General features: G+C 38.9%; 2 protein-coding genes across 2 annotated transcripts; one reads left to right on the top strand and one right to left on the bottom strand.

Annotated features, from left to right (window-relative positions):
* Nucleotides 1-208: 208 nt before the first annotated feature.
* rps10 (ribosomal protein S10) lies at nucleotides 209-6,295 on the top strand. The gene is made up of 6 exons (XM_039797963.1): nucleotides 209-338; nucleotides 817-966; nucleotides 2,200-2,374; nucleotides 5,294-5,371; nucleotides 5,867-5,922; nucleotides 6,214-6,295. The coding sequence occupies exons 2-6, from the start codon at nucleotides 817-819 to the stop codon at nucleotides 6,253-6,255; spliced, it is 501 nt and encodes a 166-aa protein (XP_039653897.1). The 5' UTR covers nucleotides 209-338; the 3' UTR covers nucleotides 6,256-6,295.
* Nucleotides 6,296-8,021: 1,726 nt separating this feature from the next.
* Nucleotides 8,022-17,471, bottom strand: nudt3b (nudix (nucleoside diphosphate linked moiety X)-type motif 3b). The gene is made up of 5 exons (XM_039798417.1): nucleotides 17,186-17,471; nucleotides 15,906-16,016; nucleotides 12,335-12,379; nucleotides 12,144-12,228; nucleotides 8,022-11,868 (listed from the first exon to the last, which is right to left on the bottom strand). Exons 1-5 carry the CDS (start codon nucleotides 17,294-17,296, stop codon nucleotides 11,672-11,674), a joined length of 549 nt encoding a protein of 182 aa, XP_039654351.1. The 5' UTR covers nucleotides 17,297-17,471; the 3' UTR covers nucleotides 8,022-11,671.
* Nucleotides 17,472-20,446: the final 2,975 nt, after the last annotated feature.

Raw genomic sequence — 20,446 nt, 5'->3', positions numbered from 1 at the left:
TTAATAAAAAGACAGGATTTGAGTATGTACAGACCCATGTGCTAATATTTTTATGACATTCACCAGTTAAAAAAAAAACCTATTACAATATTATTTGGATAGAAATGGATTTTAAATTATTTATTTTTTTAACTGATAATAACTTAATAACGTTGTTTCATGTATAACTAATAATGCAGTTTTTGCTACACCATTACTGCACATTCCCTAGGCTGTTGTTCTTCCCCTCCACACCAACAAGGGGCGACACATCTCCAGCAGGCCCGGGTCGCGAGGATAAACCTTCCCGATCAACGACTGTCGTTCCTTCCGGCTCCGGTCCCTTAACAAGTGGAAAGGTAAAGACAGACCCGGCGTAGTAATCTAAATATATCTTCAACATCTCATGTTCGATAAAACAATAATGTTTGATATTCGATTGTTGTTAATGTCACAATAGAAAACCTAAACGTATTTCAGCCTTACACGCTTTACAATGGTGGATATTAGACTTAGAAGTGGGGAAGTGACCCCGGCACTGATGTTCACGAACAGGCTGCCATTTCTCTCGGTTAACGCGGGCCGACTTGGTCGACGTTAATGTAACGTTATATGGAAGTGTGTGGCTAGTGATGTAAACCAAACAAACCTACCATATTGACTTAATAAAGCGTTAGTTGATGGGCTTTATGCTGCTTTGGTTTATATCAGTACATGTAGCTAAATTGGCTAACAGGCCATCCGCTAACATGCCCTCATAGTGGAAGCTATTGTAATCTGTCTGCAGCGTTAACGTTACTAGAGGAAATTGATGCATAAATATGTCGCTTACAACAGATGCTGATGCCCAAGAAGAATCGCATTGCTATCTATGAGCTCCTCTTCAAGGAGGGAGTCATGGTGGCCAAGAAAGATGTCCATCTGCCCAAGCATCCGGAGCTTGCTGACAAGAACGTGCCCAACCTTCATGTGATGAAAGCGATGCAGGTGAGAAACTGGGTGATAAAGGTTGATATTTGTTTGTGGATGTAGCTATATTAGCTGAGCTGTATAGACGAATGGTGGTCAGTAAACTGTAGAGCCATTCTCTCTGAAGAATAAACTATTTGTAATGTTACAGTGCTGTCGTTGCACTTGCAGAAGCAATCGGTCATGTTTCAATAGAAACTATTCACTTAACTGGACACACATCAAGGTCCAATAGGAAAATTATATTTGTGATAGTCTAAAATGCTGTGCAACATCCACTCGCATTTTGTAAAGATTGTTGCTCATGCTCGGATTTTACTTACCTTGGAAGTAAGCACAGCTGAATGAAGTTGAACTTTTAAAAGTAGTTGTTCTGATACTGCGTGGCCATTATCCCCAGTTTATGCCTCATGCATCAGTTTATATTTGGGTTGCAGAGGTAAGTAACCATTTGTTTCTATGATAGATTCTAATGCACTGGATGGAATGTGTTTTTTTTTTTTTTTTTTTATCCAGATGGTTAGTCTTTGAGGATTCTGGTAATACCAACAGAACAGCGGCTCATGTTTTTACACGACTTTCTTGGTTTGTCAAACATCGCGGTTAATTATCTTTATTTAGAGAAACTGATGATTGCTCCTGTAACCTGAATGTACATGAGTGGCACAAACTGGGGATGGGAGGCATTCTTACTTGTGGTGGTACACACATGGCTAGGGAGAAACAACAAAGTTGAAGCCTGATTTTATTTTTGAACGATAAAAATACAAGTGTGTTTTGATGATAACAATACCGGCAAGATGCAGGTTAGCGAGATTGCAAAACATGTAGAGTAGAATCAGTTTATTTATTTATTTTTTATTTTTTTTTGAGGGAAGAGACGCGTGTCCGTAAGTATCAGGGGAGTTTTGTCTTTTTTGTTTCTAAAAACTCATTTGGACATAGTTGAATTTTGAATTTTTTTTACTTTAACAATCAGAATCATGCTTGTAAAGAAACTGTTTGTTCTTGATAAGGTTATTTTAATAAAACAATGGGGCTTTTTTGGTTAAACGGTTGGTTCATGTGGTGAGGTGGGTGGACACGAGAATAAAAATGAGCTTCAAAAGGGGGAGCATGACATGTTAATGAACCATTGTCTGAAAAGATGCACTGTGTGTACTATGTAGTATGTGCTTACAGTAGAGGAGTTGGTAGTACTCTACCCAGTGTGAAAACTACCGCTACATTATGCTTGTGCTTTTCCTCCAGTCCTTGAAGTCCTGTGGGTATGTCAAGGAGCAATTTGCCTGGCGTCATTTTTACTGGTACCTCACCAACGAAGGTATCCAGTACCTGAGAGACTTCCTCCACCTTCCCCCTGAGATTGTTCCCGCCACCCTGCGCCGCCAGACCCGCCCAGAGACCGCAAGGCCCAGGCCCAAGGGTAAGCTCACTGTAATACACGTAATGGGTGTTGGGTTGAATGTTGCTTGCTTTTGTTCTATTGTTGGAAAAAAACTTAATTTTTAAAAAATCCAATGCCACAATCTGCAGAATACTGACACTGATAATAACTGATGTTGCTTTTTAAAGCCAGTATCAGCCAATGCCACTGGAATACTAATGTATTAATCTGTCTAGTTTTAAGTTTTCAAAATACATCAAACTGATTGTAGACTCCCTCTGCGTTTTGCAGTTTGACCGTCAAAAAACACAAGTTATCAAGTATTTATGTAAAAAGCCCTGACACACCAAGCAGACGGTCGGCCGCCGGCGACTGACCGTCGGCATAGTCTGGGCCTTGCGCCTTCACCCAAAATGCCTTTTCATCTGATTGGCTGTTCAGCTTGGAGAGAACAGGGAGGAAAACAAACGACTGTGACAGGCACGCCCAAGGCTCCTTTCATTTTTCATCTCATTTGATCAATCTGATACACGCGAGCTGCCGTAACTGGTCAAAAATGAAAAAGATATACTTAACTACTTGTGTAGGCAAATTTATTCCAACAATAACATGTCTTTTTAAAAGATCTCTACATACCTACACATTACAAAATAAACATTAATGAACTAATGTCCTATACCGTGATATTTAATGTAAAGACCGTGAAATAGGCCATGCAGTTGCTGAATCGGTCTTCATCTCAGATCTCCCAGTACCGCGGTCTAACTGGTGGGGAGTGAAGCAGAGGGACTGTAGGCTCGGTTTGGTTCGCCACTAGTGCCCGGCCGTCGGCTTGGTGTGTCAGGGCCTTTTAGCCTGCTGAGTGGAAGCATTCCACAGAGATTAACATCATGAAGACAAAAGGTTGCAGCCATGGCTAAGTGTTGAGAGTTAAGCAACTAATAGTTGAGGGTTTCTGCTGTGTATTAACCTCAGATGACCTGCTGTAACGGAATTATGTTATATAATTATAAAATTGGAAAATGCAACCACCGATCAAGTCTCAATAATATTTTCTGCTAATTTAGTAGGAAGGGCTGGGACTTTGTGGGGAAGTCAGATAATCATGCTTTCTTTATTAGTACATATGTCTGGATCTGCTACCTTATTCAGAACAGCTGATGCTTATGTATTTAAGTATCTTACATTAAACAGGAATCTTTGAGTGGACCCCCTGAAAATGTTATGCTTTTAGAGAGAATTTCAAGATTTTAATTGCAATAATTAGACACCAATACAATAACCAATTATATAAATCTTACAAAAGCAACAAACATGAAGAGGAAAATAAATGTATATTTACATTGACAAGTTTATTTTTGTAATAAAACACCAATATTTAGAGAGCCTACCCAATCCCTAGAATTAAAGAACACATTAATTTAACTTAGTTTAGTTTGTTTTAAAAATATGTAGACTAATTAATGGTAGATATGATCTACTTATTGACAAGCGTGCGTATATACTAAAAAAAAAAAACATAAGAATAACTACATACTGGTGGACTGGTTAATTGTTACCTAAAGTTCTTGAACTGCTTGTAAAGTATGTAGGCCAGTTTACAATAGACTGGCCAACAGATCTGTAGCATCATTGATCCTCTATCATCCTCCCTCTGCTCCGGATGTGACGACATGGAGGGGCTGGGTGGTCTCAACCGCAAAGTCTACAAAAATGCCATTACTTTTCAGATGCAAAGCTAATTAGGCAATTTCCGTTCCTTTGTAGCGCGATCATAACAATTTGGGAGCACACATTAATTTATTTGTGGCCGACTGGCAACGATATCAACATTTGCTGCCACATATTGATTATTTTTTATCTTTGGAGCTGGCATCGCTCTCGCATACACATTTGGATGCGTTCAAAATTAGTCACTTTGAGCAGCAGGGCACACAAACTGGACAGTTTGTAAATTGGAGCGCTCCAATAAAATATACACTCACAAATCACAGAGCGTACCCTTGCACTTTGTCTAAGAAGACGGGAGCCGCAGAGCGCCAAGCGCAGTGAAAGTGAGACTTAACCATTCGTTAAATATCGTTTTTTAACAACCTGCTTCAGATGAAATCGGCTGCGATTGCATTGAAACCGCGCCACAGTCCAGCGCTAGGTCTAAACCGAGTAAAGGCAGCAACGGGAAGTCTGCTGATCCTTCGCACAGCAGTACATTCTAGGGTCCGGTTTCCCCCTTTAAGCATACAAGTGTCTTGAAAAATCTGCTCCATAGACTGTATCTAAAGATGGCGGACGCGCCTCCACCTCCTTCCACTGTGTAAAAAATAAAAAAAATAAAAAATGAAGTCAAAATATCCCAGATATGGGTGCTGCATCTTGTAATTTTGGAGCCAGAGTCTGCGCAGTAGGGATCAGGCGTTGAAGCTGCAGTATAAAGTCCCGCCCAGACACCCACCTGACCAATTGCGAGTCAATCAGTCAAACAGCTGTCAATCATGAAATTTCACAATTTTGATAGCATCACATAACTAATGAAAACCACTTATCAGAAAGACATTACACTTGAACAAACATCAGTGTGATAAGAACTACCTAAAATGAAAAAACACCTTTTGATAAAAATATAAATTTTAGTTTGGCCCATGTCCCATCTGCTAACATGGAGAGGATGGGTTTTATGGTCTATACTGCAGCCAGCCACCAGGGGGCGATCAAGAGGTTTTGGCCTCACCTATACAGTCTATGCATCAACCCCAGCTCATGAGAGTCCCTGAGGCCAAATGTTAACCAATACGGTTCCCTTACATGGCTCACTGTATTAAGTGAAACCCCTTGGCTTTAAAACTAACATCTCACTTCAAAATGTACAGATTTTCCTCTTGATTTCATCCTTTTGTGTGCAGCAAAATAACCCATAACCAAAGTGGACCTGAGCTGAATTTTCCTTGTTTATTTCTGCAGGAATGGAAGGAGAGAGGCCCGCCCGCCTTAACCGTGGTGAGGCTGACAGAGATACATACAGGCGATCTGCTGCACCCCGTAAGTATACTTGTAGCAATGTAATCCACCCTTAGGAACGGAGTGCTTATGTGGCCTTGTGTTGTGTTAAAAGTTTAAATGAGCAGCATAAAGTCTTACAATGGCAGGTTGAAATAGTGACCGTCTTGGAATAGTAAGTTGATTTTTATGCATTGAGAATGCTCTGTAATTGCCAAAAAAATTCTTGGAAAAAAAAAGCAATGAAAAAAAAAGTATATAATTGAAAGAAAATCCCTCAATTTAAATTGAGGGATTTTCTTTCAATTATATACATTTTTTTCATTTAAAATTTTTTTTTTTTTTTTTTTAAAGCAAAGTTTCACAACAGTAGACCGAAGTTATTTACCTTGGGTATCTTCCATTTCAATGTAGTCAAAGACTTTCTCAAAAGTAAACAACATTGTTATTTTGCTAGTTTCTATTTTGCTTATCTGTTTTGAAGCTTAAAATTTGAAAGTTGTTGGCTGACTTGTTCATTCATAATTTCTCCATCAGCTGGTGCTGACAAGAAAGCAGAGGCCGGTGCTGGAGCTGCCACAGAATTCCAGTTTGTAAGTACTGCTTTCATATTTTCACTGTAAAACCATGTAAATTTCCCTTTGTGGTAAGTTTTATTTGTTTTCAAGACAAGCATTTTTTTATTCTTGTATGGCAAATGAATGTTTTCTACAGCAATTACACAAGAATGTCGAACATTGTTCGCTTGTGGGTGCGGTTTTATAATGGGTTCAATAAGGAATGCCGGCAAGCTGAGTTTAGTTGTATAGTGCAGTGATAAAACGTTATTCTTCTGTTGGACTCGGGTTGGCTGATATATTGACAAAACCTTTTCCCTGTTGCAGAGGGGTGGCTTCGGACGCGGCAGAGGACAGCAGCCTCAGTAAATGTCACCATCTTTCTGTACAATAAAGAAAATCAAAATAAGTCACCCATCTCAGTATTGTTTGTTTTAAGGAGGATTGTCTCAATTGTGGTTGTGTATTGTGACAATGGATTTGAAAGTGAACTGCTTGTTTCAGACATTCTCAGATCTTCTTTAATGCTGAGCAGAGGGACGAGTGAGCACAATTCAAGATGACTGTCAAGATATGTACATAACTTAAAATGGGATCAAGTGAGCCTAGATGTGAAATGGCGTCATTCTTTGATCATTAATGGAAGTAGTAAAGGGAGGATAAGTGCATGTGGTTACAAACTGCGACAGTCAGTGTTGTGGTCAAGACCACCGAGACGAGACAAAGACTGAGGGGTTGAGACTAAGACCAGATCAATCCAAGACCACAACTAAAATGCACAGTGTATATACACAACTAGCTAATATTAGCTAAACCACTTTACTTTGGGTGAAGAGCTTTCTGAAGAGTTTTGGTAGCTAGCTAGCTTTGCCAGCGTCACTTAGACTTTGCTCACCTTTTTATGCTTCCTTTCAAAGTGGCAATAAAAATGTAGGTGGTCCCAGCTGTCTCAGTCAACGTTGCATTGCAGAAATGACACACACAGCTGGGTTTTCTTTTTAGATGATTTGCTAATAAACTTATGGTGTAGGGAGCTACATTTATTAGAAGATTTGGCTGATATCTCCCAGACAGCCAGAGCTGCTCCTGTCTTCCACATTCACTTTCTTGGGAGTGTGTGTTAAGGGGGTGGGAGAGTGGGTTAAGAGTAACAAATTAGAAATGAGTCCAGCTCATGCATTTGAAGCAGGAAGTTTTACATGCAATTAGTTATGTTAACAGTGTTTACACTATTGTCCCACAATGCAATTCAATGACCTTAACCTATACAGCATACGTCTTCTCTCACTGCTGCATACTAATTGTATACCCTGTATACTAAGCCTGATAGTATTCTGGTTTTGCAGTTAGTACAGAAGAAAAACACTCAACCGTTTAATACTAACATGAAATGATAAACGATCAACCTCAATTTAAGAATTAAATTGCCAATTGCCAACAGAGAGACTGCCGAACTATTTCCCCCCCAAACAATGTTACATTTTGGCTGTCGTGATTCTGAGGCTGTTTCACCTCAATCCACAATCAATTTTTTTCCCCCAGCTCTGAGCAGCTCTGCCATTTCCCTTGTGCATTGCATTGTAACAGAACACTCAAAGAAAATCTGATTTTTAGGGTGTATATTGACTTAACTTTATTTTGTTTTCACTTTTTTGTGTCCACTATTCCATAGTGAACACACAACTTAAAATCAATATGTTTGGGATAAGGTTCGAGGCTTTCGCTACAGCTTAAAAACATTTTAAGGGAGGTCTTTCTCCTTTTCGCTGTTTATTTGCAGTGGCATTCTGATGGCATACATCACTTCCTTTCCTATAAAACAGTTAAGTGTGGTAATTTATTGTATACCAAATGCAAAAATAGTATACCGTTAAGATTTATTTACATATCGTATGCCTGTAGTGTTTAACGGGGACACAGCAATAAGAGTTATGACACTGCCCCCTGATTTATAACATATATAAAACCTGGTACAGAAACAAGGAAATCCCAGTGCAGTAAGTTCATTACAGCACACTAAACTTCAAATAAATCCTCTTATCTAGATTTTAGTGTAGTATTACTGTATGAAAGAGTACTACAGGCACAAAAAAAAAAAAATACATCTTGCCGACATGAACACAATGACACTGGCCTGAATGTGAAATACTGGTGTTTATTTGTTGGCACATTTATATTACAATCTTCAGTCTTCTTGCACTGGTTTAATTCCAGTCCCAAATGACAGAGAGGAAAAGAAAAATTCCAGTGACACGTATACCTTGGAGAACACAATTGCAAGTTATGTAACTTCAAGGCTGAGGTCGGGTGCACATGTTCAGTTCATTTAATTACTAGTATTTGGGGTAATCTTTTAGCAGCTTTTTCAATCCATTTCTAATTAGTGAAGTCATTTAGTCATGAAAATGATGTCATCGTGCTAAAGGAAACTGTTACAATCCTCAGCTGCAAAGTGATGTGCTTTTCATTTTTCATTGTTGCTTTGGCCACAAGATGAGGCAATACATATTTAAACCACCACTTTTGGTAAATTAAAAGAAGTGACTTCATCTGAAGCTCTAATTGTTCTATCATTAATTCATCCCCCCCCCTTCCCCCAAGTTCAAAAGAGCCAATTGTGAAGAAAGGTCCGACGCCTTTTGCCTCCAACGTGCTTATATGGATACATGTACTTCATAAATTCCCTCCTGAACTTCAGCCAAAATCACTTTACTTATAACAGGAAGTGCCTGAATTTTAAGTTAGCAGGGAGTGGTTTATAATAATAAAAAAAGACTACTCCTTATTGACCAACGCCAGTGTGTCCTCTGGCTGTAAGGGTGCTGTGTTAGCTATATACAAGACATTAGCTTGTCAATAACACAACAGATTAAAGAAAAGAAAAAAATAGATCAAGAACAAGTGGTCATTAATTAAATCACTGGCTGTTACTTGTAGAAATCCTCCTCACATTCATTTTGACAGTACCTGTCACCGGCATCCAACCACCAAGAGCAAATTGCCAATCACTTAAGAAAGGTTTTAGATTTTTTTCTTCCAAACCATATAAAAAAAAAAAAAAAAAGGTTCATCCCCTTAACATCCGATTGCACATTTCCTTACAGACTTAAAGGTCTAATCAGCACAAACGCTCATATGAAGTGCCAGGTAGAGCATCATAAAGCAAGACTTTGGCCACCTCACCTTTCTGATACACAGCAACAGAACAGTTCAAAGGCTCAAACTGTTGGGAAGGAGCCTTAGACTCCTTTCACATATACTGTCAATCAGAACTAGTAGTTCAACTTCTTGAAATATTAGGACTTATTTTATGTTTTTAAATATTCTTGTAATATACCAACTTAGGCTTTTGAAATAATTGGACTTTTTCTTTTTGGAGGGGGGGGGTCTAATTTGTGTCAATTTAGGGGTCCTTCACATGAAAAAGTTTGGGAACCGCTGTCCCATGAAGCCCCCCCCCGTTTCTGGTCGACTGAATCACGATACTTGAGTTTTCTGTCCCTATTCAAAGTTAAATGAACATCTGCTACTGTCCTGGACAGTAAATTTTGAGCATCCCATCATTTTAACCAAAGATTAAAACAATTTTGCTTATTTTGTTGCCATTCAAAAACTACAGCTCCCATGAGTCTTAGCCATAGGCGCAAGATCAAAACCCAATTAGAGCTGTAGTTTGAATGCTGGAAAGGTAATCATTGACTTATATGTACTAAAAAAAAAAAAAATTAAAAGACATAACGTCTGCCAATTTTGCTCCATATAGCATACAGTATATGCTGTATGTGTAAATATGTCAACTTTTTGCCAACAAGTTTGCCATATAATGTTAAAAAAAAAACAATGTCAATGTTGTGTTTACAGCTTGTTTTCCACAGCTCCCAAGTGGTCAAAAACTCTTATTACAGGTTTAAATATGGACAGAAAACGACAATCATGTTTCCCTTTTTTAGAAAGACCAATCAAAGAAAGCCTATGAGAAAACACACCGACAGTGAACAGCTGCTGGCTTGAAAAGAAATTTCAGGTCTGCTTTACTTTTTAACTAAGTAGTGGTTTGGAAACTCAAGACTTTAGCTTGGCCAAAAAACAACAGTATCACTTAAGGTTACAAATTTGTTTTGGTCTAAGTGAAAAGGAAGGATTTGAGAATATTCTATTGTAGACTTTTCACTCTCACCAACAACCACGGCCACATGCCTCGTTCTTTAGCCTCAGATGTACTGTATGCTATCTCAAGAGAAAGTTCCCAACAGCTCCAAAGCCAACGCCAATCACTTCTTCCAGCCTCAGTTGAAATGACATGTCGGACACGACATCACAGATGTGCAAGAGGTGTTTTGTCATTTGTACTCACACCTTTGATCTATACAGAAATAAACAATTTACAATAAAAACCTCTAACGTGCTATCTACAGAGCCTCCAGTTTCACAGTATTGAGCCAGCTGCCCCTGCCACATCGAGGCCAAGTGACGCAGCTCGGCTAAAGAGACTTTTGCCAGACGTTTGAGAGAAAAACATAAAAACAATAACTAGTATCCAAAAGCATTTTACATGTTAAAAAACGAGGTCTCAAACTGTACAAGGTTTGTTTGTTCTGCATCAGCGTTATAGATTCCATTACTTTCGATGTCAAGCAGGTGTTTTGAGTGTTTTTGGGATGCCGATTAAATACTATACTTAAAAAGAATGGGGTAAAAAAAATAAAAATAAAAATAAATGAAATATGACCATGAGTGCCCACTAGTCACCTGTGCTGTTACGAACAGTGTAAACAATTGCTTTTAACCAAACTGAATGTGAGGAGTTAAATATGGAAATTGGTTTTAATAACTTAAGTGATATGTGCTGCATTTTGAAATTACCATGACCCAATGATTTTAAGCTCTACTACTTCTACCCTCTCAGTATGTGGAGGAAGACTTTGTAAGGAAAGAATAAAAAAAATAAGGGATTAAAAAAGGATGTAAAGACACTGAGGAGAAAGGTGGTAATTTGACATTGTATGTGGATAGTCTCTCTTTACAGTCTATATGCTCTGTTTGAGAGTGAAACCTGTAGTGCTTGGCTAGCTTCCCAAATGAGAGAGAAACACACTTGAAATTGAAGAACTAGTGAGGGGCCAAATCCTTCGGATTCAAGAGACATCAAAAACCACGATAAGGAGCTAAACAAAGACCTTACCACAAGTCTGTTGCACAGTCAGCATCAGGTCACTCGAGCGAGTGAGACACAACATAACAGTGCTCATGCAAGACAAGTCACTTCCCACAATTGTGTTCATTCAGATACAGACAACATTTCCTTTCCTTATTAACAGGGGAGAGAGTACACTAATGGGCACATTCATTCACAGAGAAATAACTGGAAAAAAATTTTTTTAAAAAAAATGGAGGAGACTTTAAAAAGACCACCAAAAGCCTTCAGCGTAAGCACTAAGTATACACTTTTACATTACAACAGTAAAAAGTAGTTCTTGCATTCAATAAACACCACGCTAAGGGCGCGTTAAGGAAAGAGAATGAGGGGAGCGAGGAGACATTTCATGCAGTTGTCAGTACAAAGAAAACAAACAAAAAAAAAAATAGGGGTCGAAAATTACATTTACAAAGTGTTTCAGACTATTCACCCAACACTTGTCATCAGGTCTGCGCCACAGTTCTGGCACAAAGGAGTTGGCAAGGCAAACCATGTTATTTAGACAGAAGAGAAAAGAACAGAGAAGAGAAATGACACAAGTAAGAGCGCAAGTGGTGGCGAAAACTCCCGGAGGTGTCAGAGTTTTAGTTATCTGATACCCGAGACGGAGCTCTGATTGATGCTGTAGGTAGGGGAAAGGTCCCCGCCTATCGTTGCCACCAAAGGTGTTCCATTACTGGTCGGGCAACTCTCCTGGAGAGCCTCGAAGTAGGTGGCCTGCACAGGCTTGTGACACTGCAACACTTGCATGGCATCGTCTATTTTAAACCATTCCCTTTTTCTCCCTGTCGACAAAACACCATTGTGAAACAAGTTAAGACACGAGAGAGACAACATCAGAACAAAGAAAAAAAGAAAAAATAGGTTTGACCAATTATCAGTATTGTGCACAACATTAAAGTAAACATCACAAGGGCAGGAACAAAGCTGGTGTCCCCCCACAACAAACCTACAATAAAATCTCTGAATTGTAATATCAGTAAGGCCTGGGAAAGAAAAACATAAGTACTTTGTCCCTATGATCCCCATTTTTGACAAGTAAACAAATGTAATGCTTTACCAATGTTGACCGAGTCCTCCCAGTCCTCCAGCAACTCTGTTACAATAAGAACGTAGACGTAGGTTCTGTGTTTCCTCTCTTGGTTCTGTAGGAGGGAGGGTGTATCATATTTTCAATTCTCATTCGCAAACATGCTGCACAGTAGGTTTACATCTGAAGACCAAAAAAGGTCAACAGCAAACAATCCTCACCTCAAATACTCCAACTAAGCGACCTAAAGTCCCCTTCACACCGGCCTGCAAAGTAAATGAGAATGGTTAAAATGGTCAACAAATACATAGCACAGCGTACAGTTACAATGGACAACTAAAGGCAGTTCTTAAATATGAAGGAGGCAAAAACATAACGTGTACAATGTAATTAGATCTAACAGCCTAACAATAAAACACTACATCTTTTAAACCTCGTAGTGTAATTTTGAAAGTATTTGTGTTTCAGTGGATAACATTACATCATATGATGCAAATTCTCTCCAATTTATTCCTGGGATGTTGCTGAATCCTCCAAGTAACATCTAATAAAACATTTCCAAAAACTGACTTTATTTGACCAAGTCATGTCTCGCAAGTACTGGAGTCTTTCTTCATTCATTTCACACTTCAGTACAACGAGGTCTAATTTAGCCAACAGTAAGTAATAAAGTCATCAAATTACTCTGACAGTATGTTCTGAAAACAGACATATAGGCTACGTTTACAAGTCTTAATGCTTAACTCTGATTTTTTGCTCAGATCCAATTTTTTGTTTGGCTGTTCGCATTACCTTTTAAAATGTGGCTTATATCAGATTCCAGTGTGAACTCTTTGCGGTTTCGACCCACATGCGCAAAAGAACAATAACATCAGACGCAGCATGCTGTGGCACTAAAGTTAGGGAGGTTATGTAGAAAGTAAGCATTTTCGCTTTTATTTCAAAATCTTTGTGTAATGGCAGACGTACCATTAATGAGCATACACTAATTAGGTCTAACTCCTCACTCTCCCTCCATTGACTTGCTCCATCACTGTTCTCCATTTTGTAGGCCTAGTCAAGTTTTTAATTTGACTGTCTGTGTCTAGGGCTAACTCCCGCCGGCGCATAATTGTGACAAATGTCGATGTAGATTGACGTAAAAGTCGCATAAAATCCGCCTTGGTTGTTCACACTGCGGCCACATTGGAGAAAAAATAAAAATAAATAACAAAATTCTGATCTGGGTCTGATTCAGGACCACATATGGAAGTGGTCTAAATCTGATTTGAAAAAAATCTTATCTGGGCCAGATTTGAGTGTTCACACTACTTCTGAAGAAGTCTGACCTGGTCACTTGACCCCCCAAGAAAACAAAACAAAAAAACAAACAAATATTAAATAAATAAATAAATTAATCAATCAGATTTGGGCCACTTTTGCCTGCAGTGTGAACGTAGCCTTATGGTCATGAGTTAGTTGGAATTTTGAACTTTCCTGACCAATTGTAACTCAAACTAAAAGTGCATTTACAGTATAAACTATATTAGGTTGCCAACTAACAACTTTTTTCACTACTGATTTAAATTGCCATTTATTTTCTTGATTAATGGTTAAAAAAAAAAATGCCCATTACAACCTCCTCGAGCCCAAGCCTCACATACCTTGTGTTGTCCAACCAACAGATACCCAAAGATATTTTAGATACAATATAAAAAATTGACAGATTTGAGAAGCTGGACCCAGCAGCAAAAGTTCGGTATTTTTGCTTATGAAATGACTTCAACTTTCTGTCATTTGAGTAATGATGCGGTTTTTCAAATTCAACAGCTGCAAACAAAATGTTAACACCTTTGTTCAGCTATCACTTACTGTCACATACCGACTGCTATAAGATGTTTTGAGTACCATAATCGTATCATGTAAAAAAGTTACGAACAAACAAAACCACCAACTCTTCCCGTGATGACCCTAACACCTAAGCAATGCAAATGTCACAATCTTTCCTAGAGAGAGAACTTGCTTGTTACCTTCAAACATATATTAATAACAACAATAATCTCCAAGGTAGGTCTTAACTCCCAGAGGTGTAGGTCAGGTTTAGATACAGAGCCAGGCTGCTTGCTGACATCTTTGCAGCTTCTTCAGGTTCCAGTTTCAGTCTATAAATAAATGTTGACTGCACTCTCTGCACCATGGACTCAGAGTTGGACTCTTCAGCAAGATCATATGTAAAGGAATAGGCGTTAAGTAATAGGCCAAAAGTCAACCTGTATGTTTTGAGATAGAAAATGTCTCCCAACATTCATGTAACTGAAGACTACTGGGCATCATTTGGGAGAGCATGCACAGCATTGAGTCATAACAAGTTATGCAATACTGTCTTGTGTCTTCCTGGTGCAGGACGTATGACTGCCGAGCATAGGCCGAGGTCGTGAACAGTCAGATAGACAAAAGGAACCTTTTGTAACCTTTGGCCTGCTCCTGAGTGCTGTGTCTTCACTGTCATCCCTGGCAAGACTCCAAACCTATAAGCATAAGCAATTACTACACAGCTCCTATGGTTGTCAGAATAAGCTCGCCAGGATTAGGAAATGTCCTGTTGCACCAGCGTCAAATAAGAAGCTTAGGACGCCACAAGACGTGGTGATGCATTGGGGACCACTCAAAGTCACCGCAACGTTTCTGAATGCGGCCTTTCAGCACTTTTACAAACATCCGTAGTGATGCGACTCTGCTTTTGACCTTTGTGGAAATGTGCTGGCAAGCCATAGCATCCTGCAACCACCAAAGATACCAAACAGCGGGAGCCAGGATAAGGGATGATATCAGCATCCATCAGTGTGATGGATCACACACGGACAATAGGCTTTATATGGTCAGTGACCCCCCCAAGAGCTGACAGCTGGGTAAGATTCAGTGTCTTCAGTGACCTGTCGCCATTCTGGTCAAAATGCCCAAGTGATGTACCGCTTGTACACAAGGGGGACACCTGATTTAATGGATCGGCGTTGGCGGTATAAGCAGTGGTATTGATTTTCAATGAGCTGTACGAAGATTTACCAATTGGCACCTATCCTCCCAACTACACACACACACAAACAAAATAGACACATTTTGCCCTTCAAACTGTCTTTTTTTGGTTGTTTTTTTTTTAAACAAGGCTGCTGTTATAAAAATAGAACTGTCTAAAAACGAAAAAAAAAAAGAATAAAATCTGTTTTCCTTAGTTTGCCGTATTTGTGGGATTGGATAGTGCTGCAGTGCAACCGCTGGGTAGCCAGTGTTCAATCTCAGTGTGACCTCCTTTGACACCTAAAAACTGCTTTGTAACATGATGCCATTATAGAGCTTACATGTTGCTACTCTCTTTTCTCTATCTCTCTCTCTCTCTCTCTCTCTCTCTCTCTCTCTCTCTCTCTCTCTCTCTCTTTCTCTCTCTCTCTCTCTCTCTCTCTCTCTCTCTCTCTCTCTCTCTCTCTCTCTAAACAGGATGACTGCACTGACGAAATGGGTTTTGAGAGCAAGGTATTATGCCCAGTGTTAAATACAGACATGATTTAATAGAAATGAAATACAATACATCTTATGAGCTTACACTCAAAACTTATTTGCCACACTGCAAATGGAAATCTTTTCTCTATAATATTCCTGGCTATGAACTAAAGCTAAAAAGGCATGTTTCACATCCACAATTAAGATACAAGGGTCAATTAAAGTTACAAGTCAGTTACAAGCTAAAAAAAAAAAAAGGGGGCACAATATAGGCTTAAGTCAGATGTAATAATTATGAAAGACTGTTACAGAACCAACCTCTTCACACACTTCTCGAGCTGCAGCAACACTGGGCTCCTCCTCGGGCTCCATTCCCCCTCCAGGAACTATCCACTTGTCAGGATGTCGACTACTGCTCACCAGCAGTACCTGTGAAGCATCCCATAAAAGACTGGTTAGGCATTACAACCAAACGCAATGTTGTTTGATAATCGTGTAATACCGGTAAACTATGTCAATGAAAACTACCAAGAAGTGACAGTGGGCCCAGTTATTGTAAATTTACACTTTACAGCACAAGTATGGTGAGTTCATGGTGTCAACAATCTGTTGAGAGAAAAACTGAGGCTTGTCCAACTGCCGATCTGGTAGACTTGACTATAGTCTGGTTAAAAAAAAAAAAAAAGGTTTCCTGTAATCAAAAGCCCACGGTATTTACAGTCTAGCCTCTACTTTAACCAGAATGAGGAATTAGTTAAGTCTCCATTAGCCGTCCCTCGATAATAATATTTCCACTACAAAGACATCTTTGTGCATGTTGCTGACTGGACATCAGCTTTCCACAATCGCCTCTGATCTCAAATAACCCTTTGAAAGCCACTTTGACTGGTTTTCGTGGAAAAGCACACGAAGGTAGCGAGTGGCATATTAACAGTTAGCTACGTTGACTACATGTATTATGCATAGTGATGTAGGCTAACCGGGTATTGCTGCCAGTGTTGTCTTTTGGCTAACGCTAGCATAGCTAATAGCTAGCTACATAAAAGTCCAATGTTTCCCAAGAAATACCAGTTGCATTAACGCCAACGTTAACACTATTTTGATCGCGAAATCATCTGTACCATGAGCAGATAAACATCATAGATTGTCACTTTAGAACACTTAACAATGATTTCTATCCAGCCGCGTCTCATTATGATTAAAGTCACCGCCACTCATCACAGCCTGTGCAGTGGGCTGTGGCTGCCCACAGAAGCAACACGGCTAACGTTAGTTAGCAAGCTACTGTAAGTATTAGCACGCAGCTAACAGGTTGACTCCAATTAACGCTGTGTAAAAACCCGAGGTTGATTTTATACACAGCTAAAGAGGCTTACATAACACCTAGCTAGGTAAGTACGAGCTCAAAACTAATGTTTAATACACAACCGCAGACGACAATACAATAGGTTAAAAACGAGTGAGGCATTGTTTCCAGCTGGCATCAAACCACAGCTGTGTTGATAAATATACCGATTTACAGACAGAGAAGACACTGGAGGCAGCTACGACTGCTAATGTTAGCTTGGCCCGCCAGACAGCAACATCACCGGACTCACCTCCTCCTCAGTCTCGCTCCTGAAACACAGACAGGCGGCCCGCTTCTTGTAGCCATCCCCGTCGTACGTCCGGGTTTGGTTTGACTTGAGCTTCATCATTTCAAAGGGCATAAAAGTTCAAAAGTACAGCTAAGTTTACCACTGATAAAGATGATGCTTGTAGACGCAAAGTCCTCCTCCGGGGAACCTCGGCGTTTTACTTAAAAGAAATAACTTCTTCTTCGCTTCATTTTCACAAACCTAGGCACATCTACGGCACGGTCGCCATTACAAGAAGCCGCTACGCCCACGACGTAATTTACCCTTTAATAGCCCGGAGAGCGTAAGAAAACCACCTTTCAGTCGTTGAAGAATTGGAGCAACGGGGAGAGGGGAAAACGCAACACCACGCTCTGACTGGAGTGAGCCGGTGAAGGAAACTGGCACTTTTGGCTCCAACTAGCTTTTCACAGCCACTTGTTTGAGGCTAATGTAGAATTAAGTAAGATTGTACCACTCCACACGGATAATTAAAATGCAACGTTATCCAGGTAGTATGCCGTTAAAATTACAAAATGGTTGATTACTGCTGGTTTGACTAATCAGTTTCAGCACCGCAGGTAATGGACAGCGCCTGCATGATTCTCAAAACCGATCCAATAATGTGAACTAAATGGTTGGCTTATTTTACATATATGAGTTCAACCTTGCAATATAGTTGGTTAATCGATTACAGTAGGTAATTGACTGATGCTTAATCAGCAACTATTTGATAATAAATTAATATTTCAGTAAGTTTTTTTTTAAGCCAAACACTTGCTGGCTTCAGCCTTTGAAATGTGAGAATATGAAGCTTTCATATGCCGCGTATGACAGTTAATCCAGACAGTTAGTCCGATAAGACAAGCGGTTGTAATATGACACCTTGCAATTGGGTGTTTTTCACTATTTCCTGACACTTTATAGATAGAACAATTCTGTGATTTAATCAAAAGATAACTAGCTGACTAATTGATAAGGAACATGATTGTTAGTTGCAGCTCTTAAAGAAATCACAAACAATTGATTATTTAAAATTGTTGTAATTACTTTTTTTGTCAATCAAATAATTGATTAATTGACTGATAGGCTCAGCTCTAGATCCGACACCAGATAATACCAGGGTCAAAATCATTGTGATACTGTTATTGATCCATTTTATTATTTAAAGTGGCAAATGTAATATCATATAGGTTTGATTTTAAATTCTAAATAAACATTTATTTTTACTGTTCTCTGCTAATCATCAAAATAATGCATTTTCAAACACATGACAGTTTTTAAATGTTTATGGTGTGAATTCCCTGAACGAATGAGATGATCGCTGCAATCATGCACACATCTGGCCTTCTTCACTTTACTCCAGTCTTATTCCTTCTTTTTCTTTGTCTTTTTTTTCCCAAGAAAGAGGTACAAATCCTAAATCTATGCTATAGTGGAACAGTTTTGTCTTGTTGTCTAATGCCATCTTGCAGTATCAGCATTTTCGTCGCAGCTATAAAGCATGTGTGCCTTAAAGGCTATCTGTGATGACATGGCAAAATTATTAAACAATATGTACACATGCCCATTTCCCAGATAATTCATCCCAATATTCCCAACATTGTATATGCATAATAAGATGTCTCTGCGCCACAATTTGGCTTACTTCATCTGATTCCCAAATAATAGTGGTGGACCTTAATTGTACAAACTCATTTGGAATTAAAGCAATTTGTCTACTCACTCACCAACTACAAATAATATACACTGACTAATAGCATGTAGCTTTAACCCTTGTGTTGTCCTTCGGGTCCCAGTGACCCGAAGGACAACACAAGGATTATGTACTTCCATTTACTTTGTTGAGAATTGCTCTCTAAACAAGGGTTAATACAGCACCTTAGTTCTTGTTTGTACAGCATTTTGGTCAGCTTAAACTGTGTTTAAATGTGTTCTAGAAATAAACTTTACTTACTTACTTTAAAAGAAACCGGTTTTAGAGAGCAATTCTCAACAAAGTAAACGGAAGCACATAATCCTTGTGTTGTCCTTCGGGTCAATGGGACCCGAAGGACAACACAAGGGTTAAGTAACTGCAGAGAAATAGAGAGGAAGTCTGCCAGCACTACTACTTCACATCAAAAAATATGAGTTCAGTTAGGCTAATTGGATAACAAGCAAAGCCATAGCTCCAAACCAGTAATGCATTCAAATCTCACTAAAAACATTTTTGAAATATTTAATTTATCAACTTTTCGGTCTCTACAGTCCAATTTACATACACTACAAATTGACAGCATAATGATTTCTGACATGAAGCTGTTTATTCTATGCTCTTGGTTGCTTCATTGCTCATATTATTTCATGTTTGTCCCATTGTTTTTATTGCTGCAACAATCCAATTTCCCACCAGGGATCAATTTCTTCTTAGCTTATTTACTTATATTCCCTCTGAAGTTTCTTCCAGCAGAAACTGAAATTTTGAAGTGGATCTTACTTTCCTCTCACAACATCTCAGATGGCCCTTCATTAAAACAAATCCCTGCTTTTCCCATTCAAAAACTGCTTAGTGTCAAACTGAGATATGTTTTTAAATAAAAACACCACCTATTGTTCTGCAAATGTGGACAGATAATTACAGGTATATACATATATACTGTCTATATATATATATATATATATATATATATATATATATATATATATATATATATATATATATATACCATATTTTTTTGAGACATATAGTTTTAGAATTAGACAGGTATCTTGAATTTCATTTTTTATACGATTAATATTTTTTGAGATATGTCAAATCTTGTTAATTACACCCTTCAAAGGCATATGCTTGGAAATACAGGAGGCTAACCAATATTACAAAAACATTGTACGTATTGTATAGGACAGCTTTATCCAACCCAAGTATCAACCTAATCAAAATGAAACCTTATTAAATGTATTTCTTGGTTTTATTGTTTCAGTACAAAGACACATGTTGCAAAGGTAAACTGTAAAATGTATCACCCTGTGTTTTCTTGCCTCTCTATTCTTCCGGGAGGATACCAGGCTTTACGCAATTAAACACAATTGTATAGGGTATGGTATGGGTAGGGTTAGAGGTTGTACTTTTACTATCTGCAGTTGCTACGGCAACACATTTTCTTCTGCCAATCTCTGGTGAACCAGTCATACCCGGGAGCAGAGACACAGCCCCTATCATGTCCAAAAGAGGGCGCTCACTTCCTGCAGTACATACAATGT

Source organism: Perca fluviatilis, chromosome 4 (assembly GCF_010015445.1).
Source record: "Perca fluviatilis chromosome 4, GENO_Pfluv_1.0, whole genome shotgun sequence".
NCBI lineage: Eukaryota > Metazoa > Chordata > Actinopteri > Perciformes > Percidae > Perca > Perca fluviatilis.
This window is presented reverse-complemented; position numbering and strand designations above follow the sequence as displayed.

What these genes read in the sequence shown, in the direction of transcription:
- nudt3b (XM_039798417.1), bottom strand. Translation starts at nt 17,296, where the DNA reads ATGCCCTTTGAAATGATGAAGCTCAAGTCAAACCAAACCCGGACGTAC. An exon ending in GGAGCGAGACTGAGGAGGAG is followed by an intron (nt 16,017 to 17,185) that starts GTGAGTCCGGTG and finishes GATGCTTCACAG; the next exon opens with GTACTGCTGGTGAGCAGTAG. An exon ending in CTCGAGAAGTGTGTGAAGAG is followed by an intron (nt 12,380 to 15,905) that starts GTTGGTTCTGTA and finishes TTTACTTTGCAG; the next exon opens with GCCGGTGTGAAGGGGACTTT.
- rps10 (XM_039797963.1), top strand. Translation starts at nt 817, where the DNA reads ATGCTGATGCCCAAGAAGAATCGCATTGCTATCTATGAGCTCCTCTTC. An exon ending in CAGGCGATCTGCTGCACCCC is followed by an intron (nt 5,372 to 5,866) that starts GTAAGTATACTT and finishes TTTCTCCATCAG; the next exon opens with CTGGTGCTGACAAGAAAGCA. An exon ending in CTGCCACAGAATTCCAGTTT is followed by an intron (nt 5,923 to 6,213) that starts GTAAGTACTGCT and finishes TCCCTGTTGCAG; the next exon opens with AGGGGTGGCTTCGGACGCGG.